This window comes from Zosterops lateralis (assembly GCF_965231275.1).
Source record: "Zosterops lateralis genome assembly, chromosome: Z".
Taxonomy (NCBI): Eukaryota; Metazoa; Chordata; class Aves; order Passeriformes; family Zosteropidae; genus Zosterops; species Zosterops lateralis.
In genome coordinates, this window is record NC_139800.1 from 38,819,412 (window position 1) to 38,841,654 (window position 22,243).

Genomic DNA, 22,243 nt, shown 5'->3' on the forward strand with positions numbered 1-22,243 from the left:
TTCATGTCAGAATCACCCAGCACCACTGCTTCCAGTTAGTAATACTGAAGGCATTTTTCATTCCTGGTAAGGTGAGAAACATCCTCCTAATGACATACCCACAGCAGGAATGAAATGTCCGTCATGATACGCACGATAAATTATAGACTTCATGCACACCATTACGTGTGTTTTGAACAAACTAACCATGTTTTGTATTCAGATCTAGCAGATCATTCTGTATTACTACTCACTGTAACCAGTGTATTCTGCTTAGAAATAACTACTCCTCTGTATGAGGAAGACATGCTGTCATTGGATTTTAGTTGAGTCCACATTTTTCGGAGTTCTTTTCCTAACAAATTATTCCTGAGATGTCTGAAATGGAGGGGGGAAAGAAGAAAACTTCTGTATCATTTGCTTTACCCATTCAGTAGAAAATACTTATTTTTGTGTTGTTTTCCTCTAGATTTAGCACTGCAGCTTTTTCTTTTAAGCATAGATCTTACGTAGGAGGAGAATGTCAATGAACTTGGAATTGTGGCTTAAATAAGTTTAGGAGTTAATAATTACTTCTGGATAACTATTGAATTATATATTGCCATGTCCCTTAATAATAATGAAATGTGCATGGAGTGGACTTGGTAAGATCCTCTACAGATTTCCTTTGTCACTTGTTTTTGTCTTTTTTGTTTGTTACACTCCATTGTGTATATGTATTTGCACTACTATGTACTGTAGAGATTAGATAAAATATAAGAGTGACAGGGGAATTCTTGAGCTGTTGGACTTCACTTATGTCATGACAACTGTGTTGGTATAATTGCCTGTGTGGGCACCATCTTTTCAAGATAAAAGTACATTTTGTCTCTTCAGTTTAGATCTGTTTGAAGGACATAACAAAATAAATAGTGTTGATACTAAATCTAGCAGGAGCAGTATAGTGAATATACATAACCATCCATTGTTCCAGCAGTGTGGGGGCAGAGAGAAGGAAAAAGGAGGAGAGGACCAGAGGAACTTGAATGTTGTGATTTTTATATTTCAGTATTGCATTGGTTTGCTAGAAGGCTGTTAAGCTGAAAACTTCATTAACAGCTCTTTCTGAGCCAGTGCAGTAGAATTAATGGCCTTTCTCTTCTCTCACTGTGCCATTTCTGAGCAGCTGACTTTTCCAACACTATTAAGGAAATAATACAGTTGGGCTGTATTATGAATTGCTTGCCTTCTTTCTGGGTTAAAGCCCATTTTGGAACAAGTCTATTTTTTATTTGATTGCATGGATGGTGTTTATTGACATGAGAAAACCTTCCACTCCTGGAGTATACAATAATTTCAAATGTTTGAAAATTGCCCCAAAACATCTGTTGTGCTCACATGTTACTTGGCACCATGTCTTTGGATTCTCCTCATGGAAATTTCTAAACTGACTTTAAAATTGTCAGATTAATTAAAAATTTTGGATGCAGATGCTTGCAAATGCCACTTGAACTCAGGATCAGCTCTTTCAAGCTGTCTGATTTGCAATATAGGGGGCCAATCAGCAATTCTAATGAAATATTACCAGTAGGTGCAAAATATGCTTTCATGGATCCTGCAACCAAGCCCTTTTTATATGTCAATTTTGTTTACTTGTTGCTATACTAGTGTGTAATACTCTGTACTTCTCAGGAAACTTGATAGGAGAGTAACTTGCTGTTTTGCCTATGGATGTATTTTCTAATTCTCTTATCTGAGATAGTGAAGTAAGCAAAGTACTCCGAAATTGGTTACCTCTTACCAAAATTTAAAACAGTACAATAGCGTGAGATAGCTGTAAGAGTCAAAGCAGTGGGCAATTTTTCTTTTAGGCTCTTTAATATTAAACTGCTGATCTGTTAAACATAGGTAGCTAAATGACAAGACCAGAAGGCAGCTATGCTACTCCGTTTAAACTTGCTGATGCAATTTAAACTGCATCCCTTACAAGTTTCTTGTTTTCTGGAATCCTCCAGTGGCTGATATGCCACTGTCAGTCTTTATCTATTGGTAAACATTCACGTGCTATTCATGTGAGACAATATGCTGATGAGTCCCTTCTTTGTGACCTTTTAAATCTATTCAGTGGGCAATATCTAGGAATCACTATCATCCTCTACTTGGCAAGAAGAGAGATGGGATTCAGAGGGTGGAGTGTTGACTTTGCTCTCAGACTGAATCATAGTATCTTGTTACAGTGGTATCCAGATGCCCATCTGTAAAAGAAAAATTAAAGAACTGCTCCTAATAATTTGTGTTTTAACAGGATGGGAAGACAGCAGAAGATCTCGCTAGAGCAGAGCAGCATGAACATGTAGCCAGTCTGCTTGCAAGACTTAAAAAGGTTGGGAATGTATGAATTTTAAGTGAAGTTTTCATTCAAAGCCATTCTAAAAGCTGTTGCAAAATTCCTTGCTGTAATGGTGTCTTTTTTTTCTTTTTCCTTTTTATATTTTTAATTTGAAATTATGCTCTCAATTAAAGCCAATATGTACTTATTAAAGAATCTGGCTAAGCTAGTCTGCACCATTGATTTATGTCTATCAATGTCTCACAGTGCCTAGCAAAGCATGTTTAGTAGAAAATAAACTGTTAAGAATTAGCACATCCCCCAAGATGACTTATTTCCCCACCATCACCATTTCACTTAGATTAAGGTTATGAAGGGTGGGGGTTTGTGCCCCTTACGAAAATGTTAGTACTATATGGAACAGTTGCAAAAAGCCTACTTGCCTGGAGATTACAGGCAGGAGCCAGATCAGTTAAAATAATTCTGTTATAGTTATAATGAGTCTGTGATTGGAAAAACAGAAATAAATTACCATTTCTATTGCTAGTAGAAGATGGTGCACACTGTGTATTTCCAAGGTAGAAGTAGAATCATGTCCTTTAAGCCTGCCAGCAAATCTATACTTCCTAGGATTGTAAACTACATGTGTGTGAAGATATGAGAAAGTGCAAAGTTCAGACTTCCTTTGAAGTGACTGCTTTTGTAAAGTTTGTCATAAGAGGCTCCATTTTGCATAGTTACATCCCCACACCAAACTCCTATTTGTATCTGCATGCAGGCAGGTGAATTTGTGATTTATTAATGATGTAAATATGAAAATAATACAAATTGGCCTAGAGCAAAGGAAGAAGGTCTGATGTCTTTTGAAAGAAACATTAGTGAACTGTAACTCTCTTCTTGAAAGTGGAATATACATTACTGAAGGCCTGTCTCATATAGGTGGGGAAGATGCATTATACTTTGTAACATTAGAGAATCTAATCAATTGAAATTAACAAATTATATCTAACCACTGAAAATATTATAGAACTACTTAAAATGGTCAGTATCATCTAGTACAGAGCATACCCTGCACTTATTTCTGGTGCTTGTGAACTATTTTGCCTCTAATACAGACACTTGAAGAACCTACTATAATAGTGGCTTTTGTGGAGGATTCAGTATTAGCTGTAACAGTGCAGTGTTTACACTGTGACTAACTTACTAAATAAATGCCTGCTGGTGAGGAAGGAACAAAATTGTATGCACTACTGTTTTTTCAAATTTCTCACCTCAGTTGCTACATGCTTATAATACAGGGGTGCTCATCCTACATGTAAATTAGGTGCAAATGAAGAACAATAGAGCCTCTCTCTGAGCTTCAAATGGGGGAATGAAGAAAGGGAAGATGTATCTAGTTCCTCTGTCCTCACACTTTCCTGCCTTCTCCCCGTTTCCTTGAAATTCACCCAAACATGAGAAGCACAGAAAAAGTTGGTGTAAAGAAGAGAAGAAATGCACATTGAGTTGTTGAATGGTTCAGGTGACAGCTGTCACAGCAAAATTCTTCAGTGCTGCACGTATATTCTATAAGAGTATGTATATTGGTTAACCTTCTGAGACTGATGAGTTCAAAGAAGGGACACTGAAAGAGGCCGGTTTTGTTGCCTTTGCTCTTTCCACTGAAGGTCAAAATAATTCCGTTCACTGATTTGAGCCTGAAGATGTGCAATTTTCGTGGAACATCGAGGTGGCTCTTGACAGTGAGCATTCAGTTTTTCTGTCTGCCTGTCCAGTAACTGATGGCTTACATGATGGACCAGATGAACACCACTCTGGCAAGAAAGTGTCTCTAAACCCCATGTTGAATTTGTTGGGAGCCAGAAGTTCCCTGCCACACATTCTGATTTCTTCTTTATGTTGAATTTTAGGATGCTCACCGGGGGATTTTTATCCAGCAGCTGAGGCACACACAGAATCCACAGCCCCGGATCAAACTGAAGTTGTTTGGATACTCCGGCACGGGGAAAACCACCCTTGTGGAGTCCCTCAAGTGCGGCCTGATACGAAGCTTTTTCCGAAGACGTAGGCCCAGGCTCTCCTCCACAAACTCAAGCAGATTCCCCCCATCTCCTTTGTCTTCCAAACCTTCAGGTATAGTTTTGAGCCATAATGTTTGTCCACAAAAACAGTTTCCTCTTATTCTCTAAGCTCCTAAGAAGAAGCAGTTGGCTGCACTGCAAAAGGCAGGACAACCTAATCATGTAAGAAACAAAAGAAAAAGAGTGGGGGGATTGACTTCTCTGTGCATAGGCTTGTACCTAAAGTAAGAGGAAGAGGACCAGTGAGTGTCAAGAATGCGTAAGTAGTTAAGGTTTTGTTTGCTTACATACTGCGTAAGTGAACATGCAGAGTGGAGGACAGGACTTGTAAACATTGCTGTTTATTTTTCACAAAAAGTCCTTGGCCGCAAACATCATTACTAGCTCCGTTTTTGCTGGAGGAACTTCAATAAAGACTGCAGAGTTGGAACAATTGCTGCATCTCTCTATGTGATCTTTAAGTAATAGGTTTCAGAACTGCCTCGGATGCCTTGGAGTGCTTTTCCCTTAGAGAGAGAATTGAATTAGCCAAGTTAAAGGTGTCTAAAATGGTCTTCAAACAAGCTGAAAGTGGAAGTTTTCTAAACAGAAGTAAATGTTTGCAGATGCTAGGGAATAAATTGCTCACAAAGCACAAGCTGGCATGGACAAAGGAGGCGCTAAAGGTGTGGAGGAACTAGCTAGGTTGACACTTAAGTAAGTGTGTGCTCAGTTTTCAAAGAACCCACAGGAGGACAGTGGAAAGACAGAGAAATGTTTGTCTGGGTCCCTTTTCTAACACTGGGAGCTTATGCAAGCAAGCTAAGCATATTGAGGAGCTCAAGTTTGAATTGATGTTCAGAAGTGGTCTTATTGTGTAAGTTTTAGATGAAGCCAGGGTTGCCTTTAAAAAAAAAAAAAAAAAAAAAAAAAAAAAGCTTTTGGGTAATACTTGCAGGTTTGGATTTTGTTCATCATTTTAAGTTATATTAGAACAGTGCAAGTAGTAGTTTTCATCTCTACTTTCTTTCTATTCACCTGAGGAAGCATAAGGCATTCACAGAGTGGCTTAACAAGGCACAATCCACAGGGACTGTTTCTGCATTTGGTGTTTACTTAACACAAGGGCCTCACATCTGTGACAACAAAAAGAAGAGCTTGATTAAATTAATCAGCCAAAAGTTCTTGATTTATTTAATCTTAATTTACTGTGTCATACAAAGGGTGATAAATCACTCAAGGAATATCCATTCCTGGAGGAAGTACAGGAATGGTTTGACTTAAGATAGAATTTTTTGTGTGTTGGTTGATAACAGAACCAAAGAAGTGATGCTATGTGCTCACGCCATCATAAAATCAAAAAGACTGCCAGTCACACTGGCAAATCAGTGTAGAAATAAGGTGAATTTGAAGCATGCCCTTCAAAAGAGCTTACCTAGATAAAAGCCAGAAAGATGTACAGTTCTATACATACAAAGCTACTATGATGTTATTTTAGCATTTGGAAGTTTGGGTTTTGCTTCTTTCAGTATATGTTCTTGCAGGATGTAAATCATTATATAGCATGTAAATTATATTATGGGCTGAGTGACAGAATCAGATAAGTATTTAAATCAGCACAATTTGGTCACATGATTTGTTTGTTTATATGTTTGTTTAAGTTCTGTGAAAATAAGTGTGCAAAATATAAATAAGTATTTACAGAGCCAAAAGATTTAAAATTTTACACTAGGAGATAAACATGAAAGTGTAGTTTTATGGCTAATGGGTAATCTCTTTCTCTTGTATAACCCAAATATTAGAATTTGTAAACCAGTGAGGGAAAGAAATCTTTATCCACTAGATGGTGTAAGTCAGTTAAAAAGCCCTTTTGTTTCTCATTTACACTCTGAGAATCTGAATAAACAAGAAATTTAAAAATTGCTTATCAGTAAAATAATTTTGGTTAAGAGCCTGCTTTTCTCCCTCACCACCCCAGAGACACTTGTTACACAGTGTGATTTTTTTTATCATTACTTACAGGGATCAATAATATGAATATGTGACATTTCCATGCCAATAATAATATATCATGCCATGAAATTGTAGCCCCTAGCTAAAAAAAAGAAGGGAGTATAACTTTACAACATAGAACTTTAAGTATTCGAACCTTTCATACACATAAATTTCAGTCTTCTTCTGTGCTTCCCGTTCGGAGGTATATCTACTAATGGACCTAAGTGCTTTAGAGGATCATTCTAATATTTTCCTTCTAATCATTCAGAGTAAGAATGTAGTTGTGTGCCCACAGCTTCATAGACATCTTCTTTCTTTGAAGAGCACCTTTAATCTGCTTTTTAATCTACTTTTATGGCTCGCATACTTGTTTTGAAGTGATCTTGCTGTGATTTTCACATGGTTTGTAATCCCATTTTCTTTTCCCTGACCCAGTTTCAGTAAGTATTACGAATCTTTATCCTGGATGTGAAAATGTCAGCGTGAGAAGCCGTAGTATGATGTTTGAGCCAGGCCTGACCAAAGGAGTATTAGAAACTTTCGTATCACCTGCTCATCACTCTCATTTCTCTTCTGATGATCAGTCCACCAAGGCCATTGACATCCAGAATGCCTACTTGCATGGTAAGAAGAGCCCTGGGCTGGGATGCCTTAATGCTGCAGGGCTGTTAATGCCATTTTACTTGTTTTTTAAAATAAAAATGGGGGAAATACTGGTTTGGTATAGTAGTGACCATGTTTGACAATCTAACACTGGTGGCATTTAATTTGTTTGAGAGAGTAAATCTGCTGTTGTAATTTACAACAGCGGTAGCTGTTGTAATACACGTTTTAATCACTTATATCAGATCTTTGTAGTATTACATAGAAACATTTTAGAGATGAGTAAGTGGGAAGTAGAAAAGAGAGATTTGGTATGACAGGAGCAGGTCAGCAAAGTGGTTACTAGTATGAAAGCTTCTTCACCTATCTCATCTGGGGATTTTATCAGATTCAGTCTCATTTAGTCCTCACCATTTAAGTATATTCTCAGCTATGCAAAGGCCACGCTGTTCTCACTCCATGTCAGGGCTGGAGCATATTTGGTGAGTCCTGGAGCTCATCAGTCATTGTGAGTAGAGCTTCTGATTTCATTTCTTTTTTTGTAAGGAAGCTATAACTGCTCAGCAGTTGAAGCCATTAGCAGTAAGAGGGGTCAATCACAGAAGGTGTCATAAGTACTCACATGGCCTTTGGCTCTGAGACCACGAAAATGATGCTTCTATTCCACTAGACATACTAATTGTCATTTATATAGGTGGTCAGGTCTCTTTCTCATAAGGAAAATGTTTTAGCAGCTGCAATCTCGAAGCTGAGTTAGTATTAATCAAGAGTTTACTTTGGAAACAGAAACCTGCTTGTGAGTGCACAGTAACGAATGCAGTGACAAAATATTTATCCTAGATGCTGAAGAGTTTACCAAGCAGCTAAAGTTTGTTCTTTATGCAGGCTAATTTCTTCCTACAGTATAATTTGAAGCCCAGTCAAATTCTACAGGAAACAGAGTTGTGCCATGGACTGTCAGAAGGACGTTTTTTCTTTCTCTTACTGTCTTGATACAGAACAAAGTGTACACACAAGTGAACTCTGAACCGCTGTACTCAAAGCAGCAGATTGGAGTGTTCTGACTCCTCTCCTTCTAGAAGTTTGAGGTGCATCTTAATCATCATTTTTTTTAATTAGAAGTACTACAAGTGCTGCAGTACTTGCTGTAGTACTACAAGTACTACATCACCCTAATCAGATGGTGCATCTGGCAAGTGCAATATACTAACACTTTTCTCACCCAAAGCTAAAGGAGATGGGAAAAGAAGCATGGAGCTCTTGGAACCCTTAACATGGTGATTCTTCAGCTCTGATTTACCAACACAGTGTGAACAGTACAATTCTGTAAAGCAAAGTGGCTTCTTTTTAGAATGTGCTTTAGTGGTTTTTAAAATCAGTGGTAGCATGTTAAGAAGAATAATAAATTAATAAAAATATTAAACTTTAATGGGAGCCATTATTCTTGGTTTTCAAGACAATTAAAAGATCTGCTGCTGTAGTTCAAAGCAAAGCTCAATTTAATTGCATGAGACTGCACACATTTAACACAGGTACTTACCTATGGCATCTGGCTAAATGCCCTAGAGCAGGAATTTGAGAAAGGAACAGACTTCGAGGGTCCAACTGCTAAGCCTCTGAAACTGAAACACATTCCCTTTGTTCATGATTGCATTTTCAGTCTTGCTTTCTCACATGCATACAGTTTATGTTTGTGAAAGTTTAAATCAGATTAAATGTTTGTTTGTATTTCCATGACCAAAATATGTTTCCTGCTTACTGATGAAGTGTGATCTCTTCATCTCTTTGTCTGTTTTTCAGGAGTTGGTGATTTCAGCATCTGGGAATTCTCTGGGAATCCTGTGTACTTCTGCTGTTATGATTATTTCGCTACAAATGATCACACTGCAATTCACATAGTGCTTTTTAGTCTTGAGGAGCCTTATGAAATCCAGTTAAACCAAGTGACCTTTTGGCTCAATTTCCTGAAATCATTGGTCCCAGTTGAGGAGCCAATCGGTATATTCTTGTGCTTGTTAATGAAGTATTAGAGATCTGTAGAATAAAGCTTCTTGTTTCTCTGCAACTCTCCATCATCCATGTTGGGTGTCTTCATCCCCATGTATTCAAACAAACTTTACTTTAGGTTTCTTGGCGAAGGAGATTTTATCTGTGGAAAAAGCCAGAAGAGTTGCACACGCCACTTAATTAAATTGAAAAGTGTCATGAAGTACAGTGCAATGTCTTCTGGCACTGGGATTTACATCTGTACGTGGCAGATGAAGTTTTATGTCAGATAAGCTGTCAAGAGTGTTTCAGAGGGCTGGAACCATTCAAAACCAAGTTTAGACACATAGCTTAAATTCCTCTTATATCTAGCCCCAATAAACAATATTTTCAGCATCAATTACTCTTGTCAGTGACAACAGGTCAGAACAGTATTATGAAACAGCATTGCCCCTCAGTACGTGCAACTTTCATGTTTAACTAGAGTCCTATTTGGACTTCAAATATGATAACTTTTTGGTAATGATGCACAGAAATAAATATTTCTTGTAAATTTCTCATATACTCCAATTTTGCACAGGTTTAAAGTAATTTTATTCATTTTATATTCAGGCTTACTGGAAGTTATTTGGTGGGAAAAATTTAAATTAACTTAAATAACATTTTTCTTAAAATGTCTGGTAGTCCAGGTGTATATACAGTAAATTATAACTGTTTGCATTTGTAGCTGACTATTAGTCTGCAGACTGTTACAATTTCTTGGACTAACCAAGCTCTGATACATTTCTTGATTCTATGATCAGAAAGATTATTCCAACTAGTGAATCTAACTCAATGACATTTGTAACAATGCTAGGGATTCACCAGACAAATGTATTAAATACTTAACATTGTGTACAAAGAGTTATTTTCGCTCTCTTTCTGTGTTCTGCTATCCATTATCCCAGCCAGACAGTGAGCCAAAGCCAAGGCCAACCCTTAGTTTTCAGTTCAGGCATCTGAATTCTCTTATTTTCTATTTTAGATCAAATTACAGTGTTAATAATATCAGCATTTGGATCTAACCAAAAGTTCAAGCTCAGAAAATTGTCAGAATAAGGTGACAAAACTGCAGATACAGCTAATTTGCAACTGCTGAAAGCTTTTCACGGCTCCTCAGTCTCAGCTGATTTTTTCTTCTTGCTCATCTGATTATCAGCATTATTTAGATACTTCACTTAAATCTGTGTTTATGCTGATCAGCTCAGTCTGGGTACCCATGCATCTCTCTATTGTTACAAATCTGTCAAGTAATATCTAGTAACTGATGTTTGCAGAAAAGTTAAAACTCTTGGAATAACTTTCCAGGATTTTTTGTCTATGTCCTTAGCTGCCAATTAAAAAAAAAAAAAAGAAAAAGCAAAATACTTGCCTGGAAGTTCTCTGCAGAGATTTCAGAAAATGTGGCTTTTTATGAATTACTCAAGATTATGTAGCTCTTAGTTGATGAGAACTGAGCAGTGACGTAAGCATATTTTCTCATGTGACTTTGTTTAAGGCTTAAAAGAGCAGGATTGGGTATACTGTCTCTTTTTAAAATAGTTTAATATGTCTACTCTCTTCTGGAATATGATTTTGAGAAAAGATTAAAAACTCTGTGTTCCATACTGTCATCTCATTCATGCCATTTGTATCTTTCTTTCTTTCTTTCTCATTCTTTTTCATGGCTTCTGCCAGGCTTTCCTACTTAACTCTCACCTAAGTGAGAGGTCATTGTTTGTGTAAGTACTGCAAAATAGCATTCATATCAACATATGAATGTTGTAGACATTTTGTGTTCTTACTATCCTCTATTCTGCACCTGTAAGATTAAGGACTATCCAAAGATTATGCAAAACCCTTTCAAGAAGCTGCTATTTCTAATTCTTTTTTCCTCACAACTGTCATAGTTTGTAGTTAGTAGCTGTATCATTAGTGCTACTGATTACTGTTTTTGTTAAACCAATAAAATAATGCAGTATAAATGTTATTCTGATATTATTCAAATAGTCTAGTGATTTGGGCCTTATATAGACAGTCCTATAAGCAGATAATTGCCAGAGCACAAGCAGTTATACTTTTAAGGGCTGTGCTTGGAGTTGGTAAATCACTACGAAAGTGGTTGGTATGAAGAATGTCAAATGTATTTCTGATTTTCTAGTTCAGTATCAGCCATCTCCGTAGGCATGCCTCATAGTGTTTCTTTTCTAGCATTTGGTGGAAAGCTGAAAAGTCCCCTGCGTGTTGTTTTGGTTGCCACACATGCTGACATAGTAAATCTGCCTCGGCCTGCTGGGGGAGAGTTCTGGTATGACAAGGACATCTCCTTGTTGAAAGAAATCAGGAACAGGTAAGTGAGAAGTATATTTACACATAATGTTTAAACATGCTAATTGGAAAGAAAAATACTAAAATGCGCTGGAATAGGTGAAAGGTTTTTATATGGCTTATATGATATTATGATATTTTCAATATGTTCAGGAAGCATATGTTGTGCTAAAATTGAAACATTTACCAATATTACAGTGAGTAAGCTGCCCTGGGTGAGCTAAAATGAGCCAAGTGGTGTCAAAATTAATTGTGGTGTAGGCGGTCTCACTGTGTAAACACTAGGCTACATCCAAAGACCCATTCCAATTTTCTGTCTTAACATCTTAGTTCTCGAGTTTTGCACTGGTCTCAGAAAAGTAGGCCATTTGCAGCTAAAAACTTTGCATGCGAAAGAGAAAACTTTATCAGAGAACTACCCTTATCTCTTCACTGCTTTAGGATAGGTATGAAAAAAACTTAAATGAGGCCTGGAAGTACTCCCCACGCAGTTTGCAAAAAGCTGGATATTGTGGAGTTGCACAGGTGACAAGGTCATCCAAGAAGTATCTAGAAGTTAGTGAAACTTCAACAAATTCTGGAGCTCATGCTAATGGTAGATGGAGATAGGGACTTTTCCACAAACATACTATTGTTTAAAGTAACAATACCTTATATTTAGAGTAAGCCCGTAAGTGGGAAACACTGGGTATGAAAAATCATCCATACCTGTGAGTATACACATTTGTCTGGGCTTTACGAGAAACAGATGTAGGAATTCCAGCACTCTAGTACGGGAAGGGATGGGGGGCAGTATCTTAATCAATTGAAATAAACCAACAGAAAAATACCTGTATCATCTTTGGTGCTGTAATCCTTTTAAATGCAAATCTCTCCAGAACCAGGCAAACAGGTTTGTGTGGTTGAAAAGTCAAAAGGAAGTGAGAAAGAGAGCTGTCAACAGCAATGACTACTGAATTATTTAAAGTGAGAAGAAAGCAATCAACAGACATTAAGGCCTTAAAAAGAATAAATACCTGTAATCTCTTCTCTAGCAAAATGCTTTGTTTTGTAATTACAAGTCATGTGATGCAGTTACAATTTTCTTATGCATATTCACTTTTCATCTTGAGAGAAAACTATTTTCTCTCAGTATCTCTGCTAATTTTCAAGAAAAATATACAGCAGCTATAATGTTTGTGCTTGTAAAATATCTCAGCACAATAATTATTTAAACGTCATCATCCCTTAAGGAAAAACAAATCTGTATACTTTAAGAGTGAAGTATAATTTTTTTTTTAGAAATAAACTGGATTTGTGGCTAAGTTAATAATAATTATTTTCCTTTAGATTTGGAAATGATTTGCAAATTTCAGAAAAGTTATTTGTCCTGGACGCTGGAGCATCTGGGTCTAAAGATATGAAGCTTCTCCGAAACCACTTGCAAGAAATAAGAAGCCAGATAATTTCTGTAAGTAGTATCTAATGGTCTAGGTTGGATCTGCCAAAATGTGAACATCTTGTGTAATAATCTACTGTAAATTTCAAACTTAGAACAGTAAACCGTACAGAAATTACTGTTGTTTCAATGTTCTAACAGCACAGTTGACAGGTCTTGTGATAAACAAACCCTTGATATCAAGGAAACAATTTGAGATTTCAGTTTAAAGTCATAATTTTGGTTTTTGATTGGTATTAACTGGATTCCAGCATTGCCTCTCCTTTTTTTTTTTTTTTTTTTTTTTTTTTTAATCAGCTCAGTACTATACAGAAACAGAGAAATATATTATAAATATATTTCAGGAAAATAAGCTTTTTCACTAAAAACCCACCAGAGTAGAACAGTTTTCTCAGCTGTTAGAAAGATAATTCCAAATATGGATATGTAAAGTGAATATTTTGACTGCATATTTGAATTGGAAGATACTGCTTGCAGTTGTATCTGTATGTGTAGGTATATGCATACAAGACTAAAGGTAAAGTGTAGCCATGGTTTGATGTTATCACCATGAATCCATGGAGACTTCCATACTAAGGGTGACCAAATTTTTTGTAGTCTGTGCTAAATGGATTAATATTTTCTTACACACCAACAAGATTATCTGCAGCTACTTTTGAAGCTACTTTTTTTGTAATTGGTTAAAAGTGGCTGTATTACTTAGTTAATTTTCAGTGGGTTGAGGAAAATATTTGGATTCATGTAAAATTCAGCCTATTTTACATTCCTGATGGTGTCCTGATTTTGTAAACTTCTCTTCTCTAAGAAAGCTTTATTATAGCTATGGTCACTAGCTTGAAATCTGAAGGGATTTACTGCATAAATGGAGGCTGCGGCTTGAGAATGTAGCAAGAAGGCATCAGTGAAGTAAGTCTAAGGCAACAAATACATCAAAGTACCATTTTTGCATCTTATTTAGTACCCAGCTGTCTCACCTTTTGAAGTAAATTGATCCTGTAAAGGTACTGATGAGTACAGATTGTAAATAAATTCTGATCATTTCAGAAATAAGCATTAACTTACAGATTCATGATAGCAATTCATGGTGATATTTGGAAAATTTGCTTATTTCAGAGAGAAACTGGCTTCCACAATTCACTATTTTAAGAAAAGGTAGACAGATCTTATGGCAAGTAGATGCCAGATGAAAGAGTAAGAGTCCAGCACAAAGAGAACTCTTAGATCTGAACATCTGTTTTGAGTGGATTAGCCCTCCATTAAAAAAAAAAAAAAGTACCACTATTCTCAAATGGATGCTTTCTGTGTTTTTCTAAGACTTGTCCACCAATGACTCACCTGTGTGAAAAAATAATCTCCACACTGCCTTCCTGGAGAAAAATTAATGGACCCAACCAGCTGATGTCCTTGCAGCAGTTTGTGTATGATGTACAGGAACATCTTAACCCCCTAGCAAGTGAAAATGACCTACGGCATATTGCGCAGCAGTTACATAGCATAGGAGAAGTAAGTATTTTTATCTAAATTCCATCTCTTTATTTGCATGACACTGTTCCGGTAGAATATTGCTTTATGAGTTTAAGCAAATGTTTAAAATTGTTTGGTTTTTTTCTCTTCCTCTTAAAACATCATAAGAGAATGCTTATTAACACTTTCTGTTATTATTATGTCTTGTGGCTTCTATTTTGTTCATTGTAATCTCTTTGAGACAGGAAGAATTAGTTTATTGCTGTAGCAATATAACTATTGCTATATAGTTGTAAGAGAATCAAATACCCAGAAAGGATTGCTATATATATTATCAACTTCAACAAAATGTTCACTGCATATGAGAGATTTATATGTGTCCATTAGAAATTGAATAGTAGGATAACAGCTTTGCATACAAACAGCTTGTAGGTCATGACTAGACTTTCCAGCTGTTGGGCTCTAATCATTTCATTACTAGTGGAAAATAACAACAAGATCTGGTTTTTTTGTTCTGAGTGCTTGCCATATATTTAGATGCACTCTTGGTTTTTTCCTGTGAGCAGTGTTAATCACATTGTCAGGTCAGTCTGTTAGGAAGGTGAGAACATGGGCTATCATCTTGTACTTCACAAGATGTAAACAGTAACTTTCATATTTATAAACAGATTAACATTATGCAGAGTGAAACTGTCCAAGATGTTGTGCTTCTGGATCCTCGCTGGCTCTGTTCTAATGTCCTTGGAAAAGTCTTGTCAGTGGAGAACCCAAAAGCCCTCCATCACTATAGAGGTCGGTACACCATAGAGGACATCCAGCGTCTGGTGACAGATAGTGATGTGGAAGAACTGATACAGATTTTGGATGCCATGGATATTTGTGCAAGGGACCTTAGCAGTGGAGCAATGGTGGATATTCCTGCTCTCATAAAGACTGACAATCTCCACAGGTCTTGGACAGATGAGGAGGATGAAGTGCTGATTTATGGTGGTGTTAGAATCGTTCCTGTGGAACATCTTACCCCGTTTCCTTGTGGAATTTTTCATAAAGTTCAGGTGAATCTCTGCCGGTGGATTCATCAGCAGAGCACAGAGGGAGATGCTGATATACGTCTGTGGGTAAATGGATCAAAGATTATGAATCGTGGAGCTGAGCTTTTAGTGCTGCTGGTCAACCATGGGCAGGGTATAGAGGTTCAAGTTAGAGGACTGGAAACAGAGAAGATCAAGTGCTGTTTACTTCTGGATTCTGTGTGCAGCACCATTGATAACTTAATAGCCACAACCTTACCAGGTCTTCTGACCGGGAAATATTACCTTAGTCCTCAGCAGCTGAGGGAACATCATGAACCAGTAATGGTCTACCAGCCTAGAGACTTTTTCCGTGCACAGAGTCAAAAGGAGACATCACTAACTAACACTATGGGGGGATATAAAGAGAGCTTTAGCAGTATACTGTGTTTTGGGTGTCTTGATGTTTACTCCCAGGGAAGCCTAGGAATGGATATTCACGTTTCTGATCTGAATCTACTGACCAGGAGAAAACTAAGTCGACTTTTGGATCCACCTGATCCAATGGGCAAAGACTGGTGCCTTCTTGCCATGAACCTGGGCCTCCCTGATCTTGTTGCAAAGTACAATACAAATAATGGAACACAAAATTACTTTCTCTCAAGCCCAGTTCATGCCCTTCTGCAGGAATGGAGTAATGCACCTGACAGCACTGTAGGCATACTCATGTCTAAGCTGAGGGAATTAGGTCGCAGAGATGCAGCAGATTTCTTACTGAAGGCATCTTCTGTATTCAAAATTAATTTAGATGCTAATGGTCAAGAGGCTTATGCCTCCAGTTGCAACAGTGGCACATCTTATAACTCAATTAGCTCTGTAGTGTCACGGTAAGAGGAGGTGTTTTGTGTGGTCATCCTTTCAAAGTGCAGAAAGGATAAAAAGATACAGTATAAAAGTTGCAGTGCATACTGTAATTTATGAGCTTTTGCAACAGAGGATCCTTCTCTGGCACCACCTTTTTTGTGCATAAACTTTCTACTCCTAACTGTGAACTGTTTCTCTTTATTAAAAAGACTGGTGTACTTCTGCTGGTTTAAAACTACTTCTGATTGAGAATGTGCTGCTTAATACTGCCATTTCAACTGGAAAGTCTTAACTTTTGCATTACACACTGCAATTTTTTAATATAATTCTCCCCCTAAAAGGTAGGGGGAGAGGAATGGCACATAGTACCTTATGTGTGTGTTTCTTACATTCTTTTTTTTTTTTCACTGTGTTGTCTGCTTAACATTTTTTTATATTTGTAAGGAGAGAAATCCACCATTTGTGGTCAACGTGACCAAACTTAAGTGCATAGTTTTTAGCTGAAAAAGTGAGTGCCTTTTGCAGAAGGGAGAGTGCAGTTGATTTGAATGACCCTGCTGGAGTTACAAGAACATGCTACCTCTGTTTCACTCAAATTGTCTGCATGCTTATCATTGCAAGTGGTGCTTGCCTGTTAATTTTTCCTGCAGTTTTAAGTCATTGGTGATGACTCACGCAGAGCATTCTTGTGCCAGTACTATAGGTATAGATGTGATACCTAATCAACTTCAATTACAGTCAAATCATAATGTGAAAATCTCTTAAACTTGCCAATTATTATGCTTCATTATTTCCATGCACCTCAGGTAAAAGTTTGTATCATTATAATAGAGTTCAAAAAACACAAGTGTTGGATACTGCAGAATAATATTGTCTAGCTGTCAGTTGTAATTTGTGTATAACAAAGGTTTTCTACTATTAGATCCTGCATTACTTACTTCCTGTACTTGAAAACTTTGTTGGGGATAAAAAAAAAAAAAAGGAAGCAAGGTTTCTTGCAGTGATTACTTTAAAATTGATATGAGGGAATATGATCCATTCTCTGTTCTAAAAAGCATGTAATTTTCATGGTGCGATATGTGTTTGTTTATATATATTGTATGTATATATATTAAGACTATTTTTTCCTTAATCTTACATTGTAGTAAATTTTAAAGGATTTTTCTACAAATAAACTGTTGCCTGTTGCATCCTTGTTGATCACATTCTGTTGCTGAAGGACATCAAAACTTCCTTTTTCTTTACAGTCAGAATTGAGGAGAGGCAATGCCTGCCTTCTGAAATTCTGGGAACCTCCTGTTTGACTTCAGTGGGATTTCTTAGTATGCTGAAGGAATATTTATGGGGTGTTTTTTTTATTGCAGAGGTGGTCCCTGTGTAGCAGAGGGATCTGCATTCATTTTAACAAATGGCAAGCCAAAGCAGTTTGCTACATAGCTTTTCCTTTGTGGTTTTTCATAATGGAAATCAAAACAGCAGATGTGAGTCCGTCATCAGGAATTCTCCAGATAATCCTGTGCTGCAGAGAGGACACTGCATTATAAATTGTGCTGCAATAATGGTCCTTTACCTTAAATATCCCCTCATCACACAAGGGACTCTGCTGGTGCTGCTTATTTAAAATCTCAGCATCACTCCCTGATAGTTGCACAGTCGTGGTATGGCACACTATGCAGGCAGCTTTGCACAATGCCTCTCCCCTGTGTATGCTGCAAAGGTTTTAAGCAAGATCTTAAAATGCTAGTTGCTGTTTCTACCTGCCTTTCTTTGCCTATTTTACCCTTGCTTCATTAAATCTTTCCCCAGGCCACAGTTATTGCTGCACTCCATAATTAACCATTCTTTTAAAGTCTATTCCTCAATAAGAATTACGGTTTATGAGCAGTCCTGCCCTGAGCTATCTGTGTTTGTGATATTCTGCTTCTGACAAACTGCGTTCAGCATCTCCTACCTCTGCTCTAAGTGACACAGTCCAGAGCCCAGCTCTGTGCAGCCTCTATTTACCTATGTCAATTAATGGCCACTACCATACTTCAGCTTCCTCCTGCGGACATGTTTAGTACTTCTGTCAGATTCTGGTAAGTGGAGGGGTCTTTCTCATGTCATAAAACTTTCTGGGTTTCTACTAGAAAAGGTTTCCTCCCCTGCCCACCTCCCCAGATGCTTTATGGGTACTGGAGATGTGTGTAAACTGCTCCTTTTACTTTCTTTCTGTTTCTCCCTTCCCAACAGCATGTTTCTCACAGTTCCTTGCTTCCATTTACTGTAAAATGAAGACCTGGGAGTATAAATTATTTAGTGGACTCTATGATGAACCTTTGACTAGAACTCACAGCCTATTGCATAATTTACGGTTTTCATGGTAATAAACTCAGGAAAATGAATCACAGTCACAGGAAGATTCCTTTCTTATAAATCCTGTGCTATGGGTGAAAAAAATAAGTTGTTTCCTAGATGACAGTTTGGGGATAAAATAAAAGCCAAGTGTTACAAGTGAGCATCCTTTCTGTTTCTTCACTTTTATTAATGCCTTGTTGTGTTCTGCGAATGCGACCGGAGCTTCATTCTACAGTTTTTAGAACTGTGTTCGAAAGATGCATAGATCCTGCCCTCACTCATTCCAGAAACTGAGAAAATGCAGGTCTTTGCAAGGTCAAAAAAGTTTAGTCATAAGTGTATAGAATGTATAGTTCATGCAAAGAACATGGTAAGTTTAGCTCCTTACAGTGAAATAACTGAAGCTGAATACTAACCATCTTTGTAGCTTCAGAGAAGGGCTGCTAAAACAATCTTGAGGATAAAGCAATGAATGACAATTTTCATTTTATCTTCAAAAGCCATAATATAGACAAACTCTCAAGTTTGCTGCTCAAGGCCAAGAGGTGTTACAGATTACCTTGCAGTTTAGAGAAGCATTCTACTGGCACCCAGACTCAAATCTTGAAGAAATTTTCTGAAGAAGATAGGGAAGAAGCAAACACTTTGGTGCAGGCCATTTTGCCAATGATTTCTCCCTGGCGTGCAGCAGCATGCATCAAATAAAAGAAGTACTTCATATGGTTGTTTTTATCGGGTATTACTGGTGGTACTGTCTTTGGAAGTTCTGTTGCTGACCTGACTGCTGAGTTTGGAAAGCCACAAGAGATCAGTGGTTACATGCAAATGATTTTAAGGTGGGACAAGGGCTTCGAGAGGCAGCCTTGGGTGGAGGTGGATGTATATGATTTTTCTCACCTTAAAAGGGTAAAGACACAAGGGTAAGATGAAGAGAGTCACAGGTTTTAGAGGTTTTAGGACCTTTAGGATTCAAGTGATTAAAAAAGTTATGAAACTACAAGAGTTTAGAAACTCCCAAATGTCACATGCTTGACAGAGCCAGAAGGTTTAGAAAGAGCCAGTTTCCTAAATGGTCAGCTCTTTACAGAGAGCAACAGTGAAGTTTTTAGAGCTGGCTGTGCTGGAGCCAATTTCAGGTCCTCAACCTCTACTGGCTGTGTTCCTGTCTCAAAGGAGGTTACCACCCTAATTCATTGCAACCTTTTTATTGTGGAGATGCTATGTTGCAGCATCATGTTTAAAACAGGTACTTCAATTTGAATTGCATCACTATTTCAACTTTCCCAGTGAAATGGAGGAATAATGCCCAAGGTGTAACTCCAAAGAAACTAAATGAAGCATGCTGTTGGCTAAGTCAGAAGAGATGGAGCAATACAGTATCTTTGAAGGTGGTCTAAAAGCACTCTGCACAATATTAAAATTTATTTCTATTTTATTTTTTATTTGTTAAACTCAGTCCACTGTGTCACCAAAAAAAAAAAAAAAAAACAAACCACACACACACACACACACAAAAAAAAAAAAAAAAAAAACAAACACTCTCCAAAAACAGAACAAAAACAAACAAACAAACACCAAAAATATAAAAAAACACCACCACCCACCAAAAATTCACTCACATTTCTTTTCAGGCATTTTCTGTCTCAGAAGACAAGACAGTGCATGGAAAGGAGAAAGAAAATCTGTTTTCAAAAATGCCTAAGGTACTTGCTTTCTAAAAAGGTTACAGCCAAGCTACTGAGACTTTGCAGGTAGAAGTGTTTGGGTCTTCAAAAGTCAGGTGAGCAGTATATAGAAGGGAACAGATGGTATTCCTCTGTATAGCTACACCATTTATCATAAAAAGCTTTATAGGAGCAGTGGCACCAGCAGCTAGGCTGCCTTGAAGCCAGATGGTGAACTTGGTGGAGCTGGTTCAGTTTTGCATTAACCAAACTGACTTAGCATTTCTGCACCAGCCAGACTACTTTGGGTGGGTGAGGTCCAAATCCAACATGTGCATATTTAAAGTTGCTTTCCAGAAAGCAATTTTGTTGCTGAGTCAGTTGGATGTATCTTAAAATTCAGTGGCCTGTCCTGAGACAAGGCAAGCGCAGACTCTGGCTCCTGCTGGTAGCAAGCCTAGGACACCTACACTGCCAATATGCATTCACATACCCTAGGCAGAGAGGAAGACTAAGAGGAATTCAGGGCAGGGTGATAAGGGGTCTCAAACAAGAGTGAATGCTTGGACATGCTGTATCTTGCATTAATTTCTTGGCAAAGAGATGCTGACAGCCTGAGCTCACACACACTCCTCCTGCAGAAATGTAGCACCTGCTGCAATGGTGTAGGCATTTCTGGTGGCTCTGTGTCCAGGCTCATGAATACACACTGTTGTATCTGCACAGGCTTCAGAGTGCAGCTTAGTGAGATATCTTCCCCATGGATTCGGGCATGGTCACAGCTGAGTGTAACAACTGGTGAAGCTCTGGACTATATGTGTTGGAAGTATAGTCAGGATGCTTCTGCTGGGCCTCAGCAATTGAAGCTGGAGGGCTGGGGGAGAGGGTTGGAATTTGCATGAGTAAGGACTGAGTGAGACACCAGCATGTGGTGCACAGGGAGGGGAAGATGAAGTTGTACTTTTCAAAACTGTTGTCAGAGAAACATGGGAGAGAGGGGAAGGCTCTTGCATTAGAGGGGCTAGACTGCTGATGTGATGTGTATGACTCTTTGAGTCATCTTGTGCTTCACTTTTTGAGCTGCTCATTGCATTGCAAAACCAACTTTTGTAGCCTGGCCACAAAGAAGTACAGTTTGACTGGTCTGTTTCCCATGAAAGATGAAGCAACTTCACTTTCAGACCCCCCTGCATAAGGACTGCTTACAAGTCAAAATAGATGTAGCAATCAGCTAAGCAAAAGGAGTGCAGAGAGAAGGTTAGCAGCAAATCTTGCTATCACTAAATTTACCTACAAAGCACTATGACTTTGTATCATTTTTAGGTCTTTCTATTGGTTGCAAATGTGAGGAAAAAAAAGTACTCTGCAGAATGCTGAGTGTAATCAATTACTGCTAAGCCAAAACTTGTACTACTGGAAAAACAAAGGGTACAATTATGGAATCTTGGGCCAAAGGCAATGTGTCAGTGCATATGAAAGCCAGTGTGGGTCCAGGTGAGTTGTAGGACAGAAACATATCCTACTCTCCTATGCCTATAGAATGGATCATTTCATCATTCTTAAGGTATGTATCTGCAGAACAAGCAGGAAAATATTTCTTTAGAAGTGTTTTCCAATAACACCTGATAGCTAGGATTAGACTCAGGTTTGGTTATACTTAAGAAATTAACCACCATCCTCTACAAGTAGAACACTTTAAATAAAAATTTTCTACAGACCCCTGGGGATTGTGTTGGCAGCTGGAGAATGTTGTAGCAATTACCCTGGAAAACATGGAAGGAGTGAGTCACCATAACCAAATTAGCATCAGAGAGGTTGGGCTCAATTTCCTCAGTTGCTCAAAGACAGAAGGAAATATCACTTGCAACTGCTACACCTGGTAGTCAGGTACCAGTAAAGGTTTCAGAGGAAGCTTAAGGCATCATCTGCAGTATCAATCTGCTTACAGAGTTTCAGAAAGGAGCTGCATGAATGTTAAAACTGATGGATTAATACAGTTTCCATGTAGGCTTCAAGAACTGAAGGCACAAAGCTTGCAAGTACTACTGAGAAGAGGAGGATTTCCAGGCCTTTTTATCCCAGCTAGTAACACCTGCCTGAGAAGTGTTCTGCAAAGCACTTACTGCTGCTATCCCAGGGAAATACAGAAAGGAACCTAATCTGGTGTCAATTTGGGTCTACAGGACCGA

General features: G+C 37.9%; 1 protein-coding gene across 1 annotated transcript in view; it reads left to right on the forward strand.

Moving 5' to 3' along the window:
- The window catches only part of DAPK1 (death associated protein kinase 1), an 83,339-nt gene extending 66,070 nt beyond the window's left edge, over positions 1-17,269 (forward strand). The window contains exons 18-25 of the mRNA XM_083883580.1: positions 2,264-2,341; positions 4,198-4,420; positions 6,778-6,966; positions 8,746-8,943; positions 11,161-11,299; positions 12,607-12,727; positions 14,030-14,218; positions 14,848-17,269. Coding sequence (XP_083739706.1) covers positions 2,264-2,341; positions 4,198-4,420; positions 6,778-6,966; positions 8,746-8,943; positions 11,161-11,299; positions 12,607-12,727; positions 14,030-14,218; positions 14,848-16,080 — 2,370 coding nt within the window. The 3' untranslated portion in view covers positions 16,081-17,269. The remainder of the gene's footprint in view (positions 1-2,263; positions 2,342-4,197; positions 4,421-6,777; positions 6,967-8,745; positions 8,944-11,160; positions 11,300-12,606; positions 12,728-14,029; positions 14,219-14,847) is intronic.
- Positions 17,270-22,243: the final 4,974 nt, after the last annotated feature.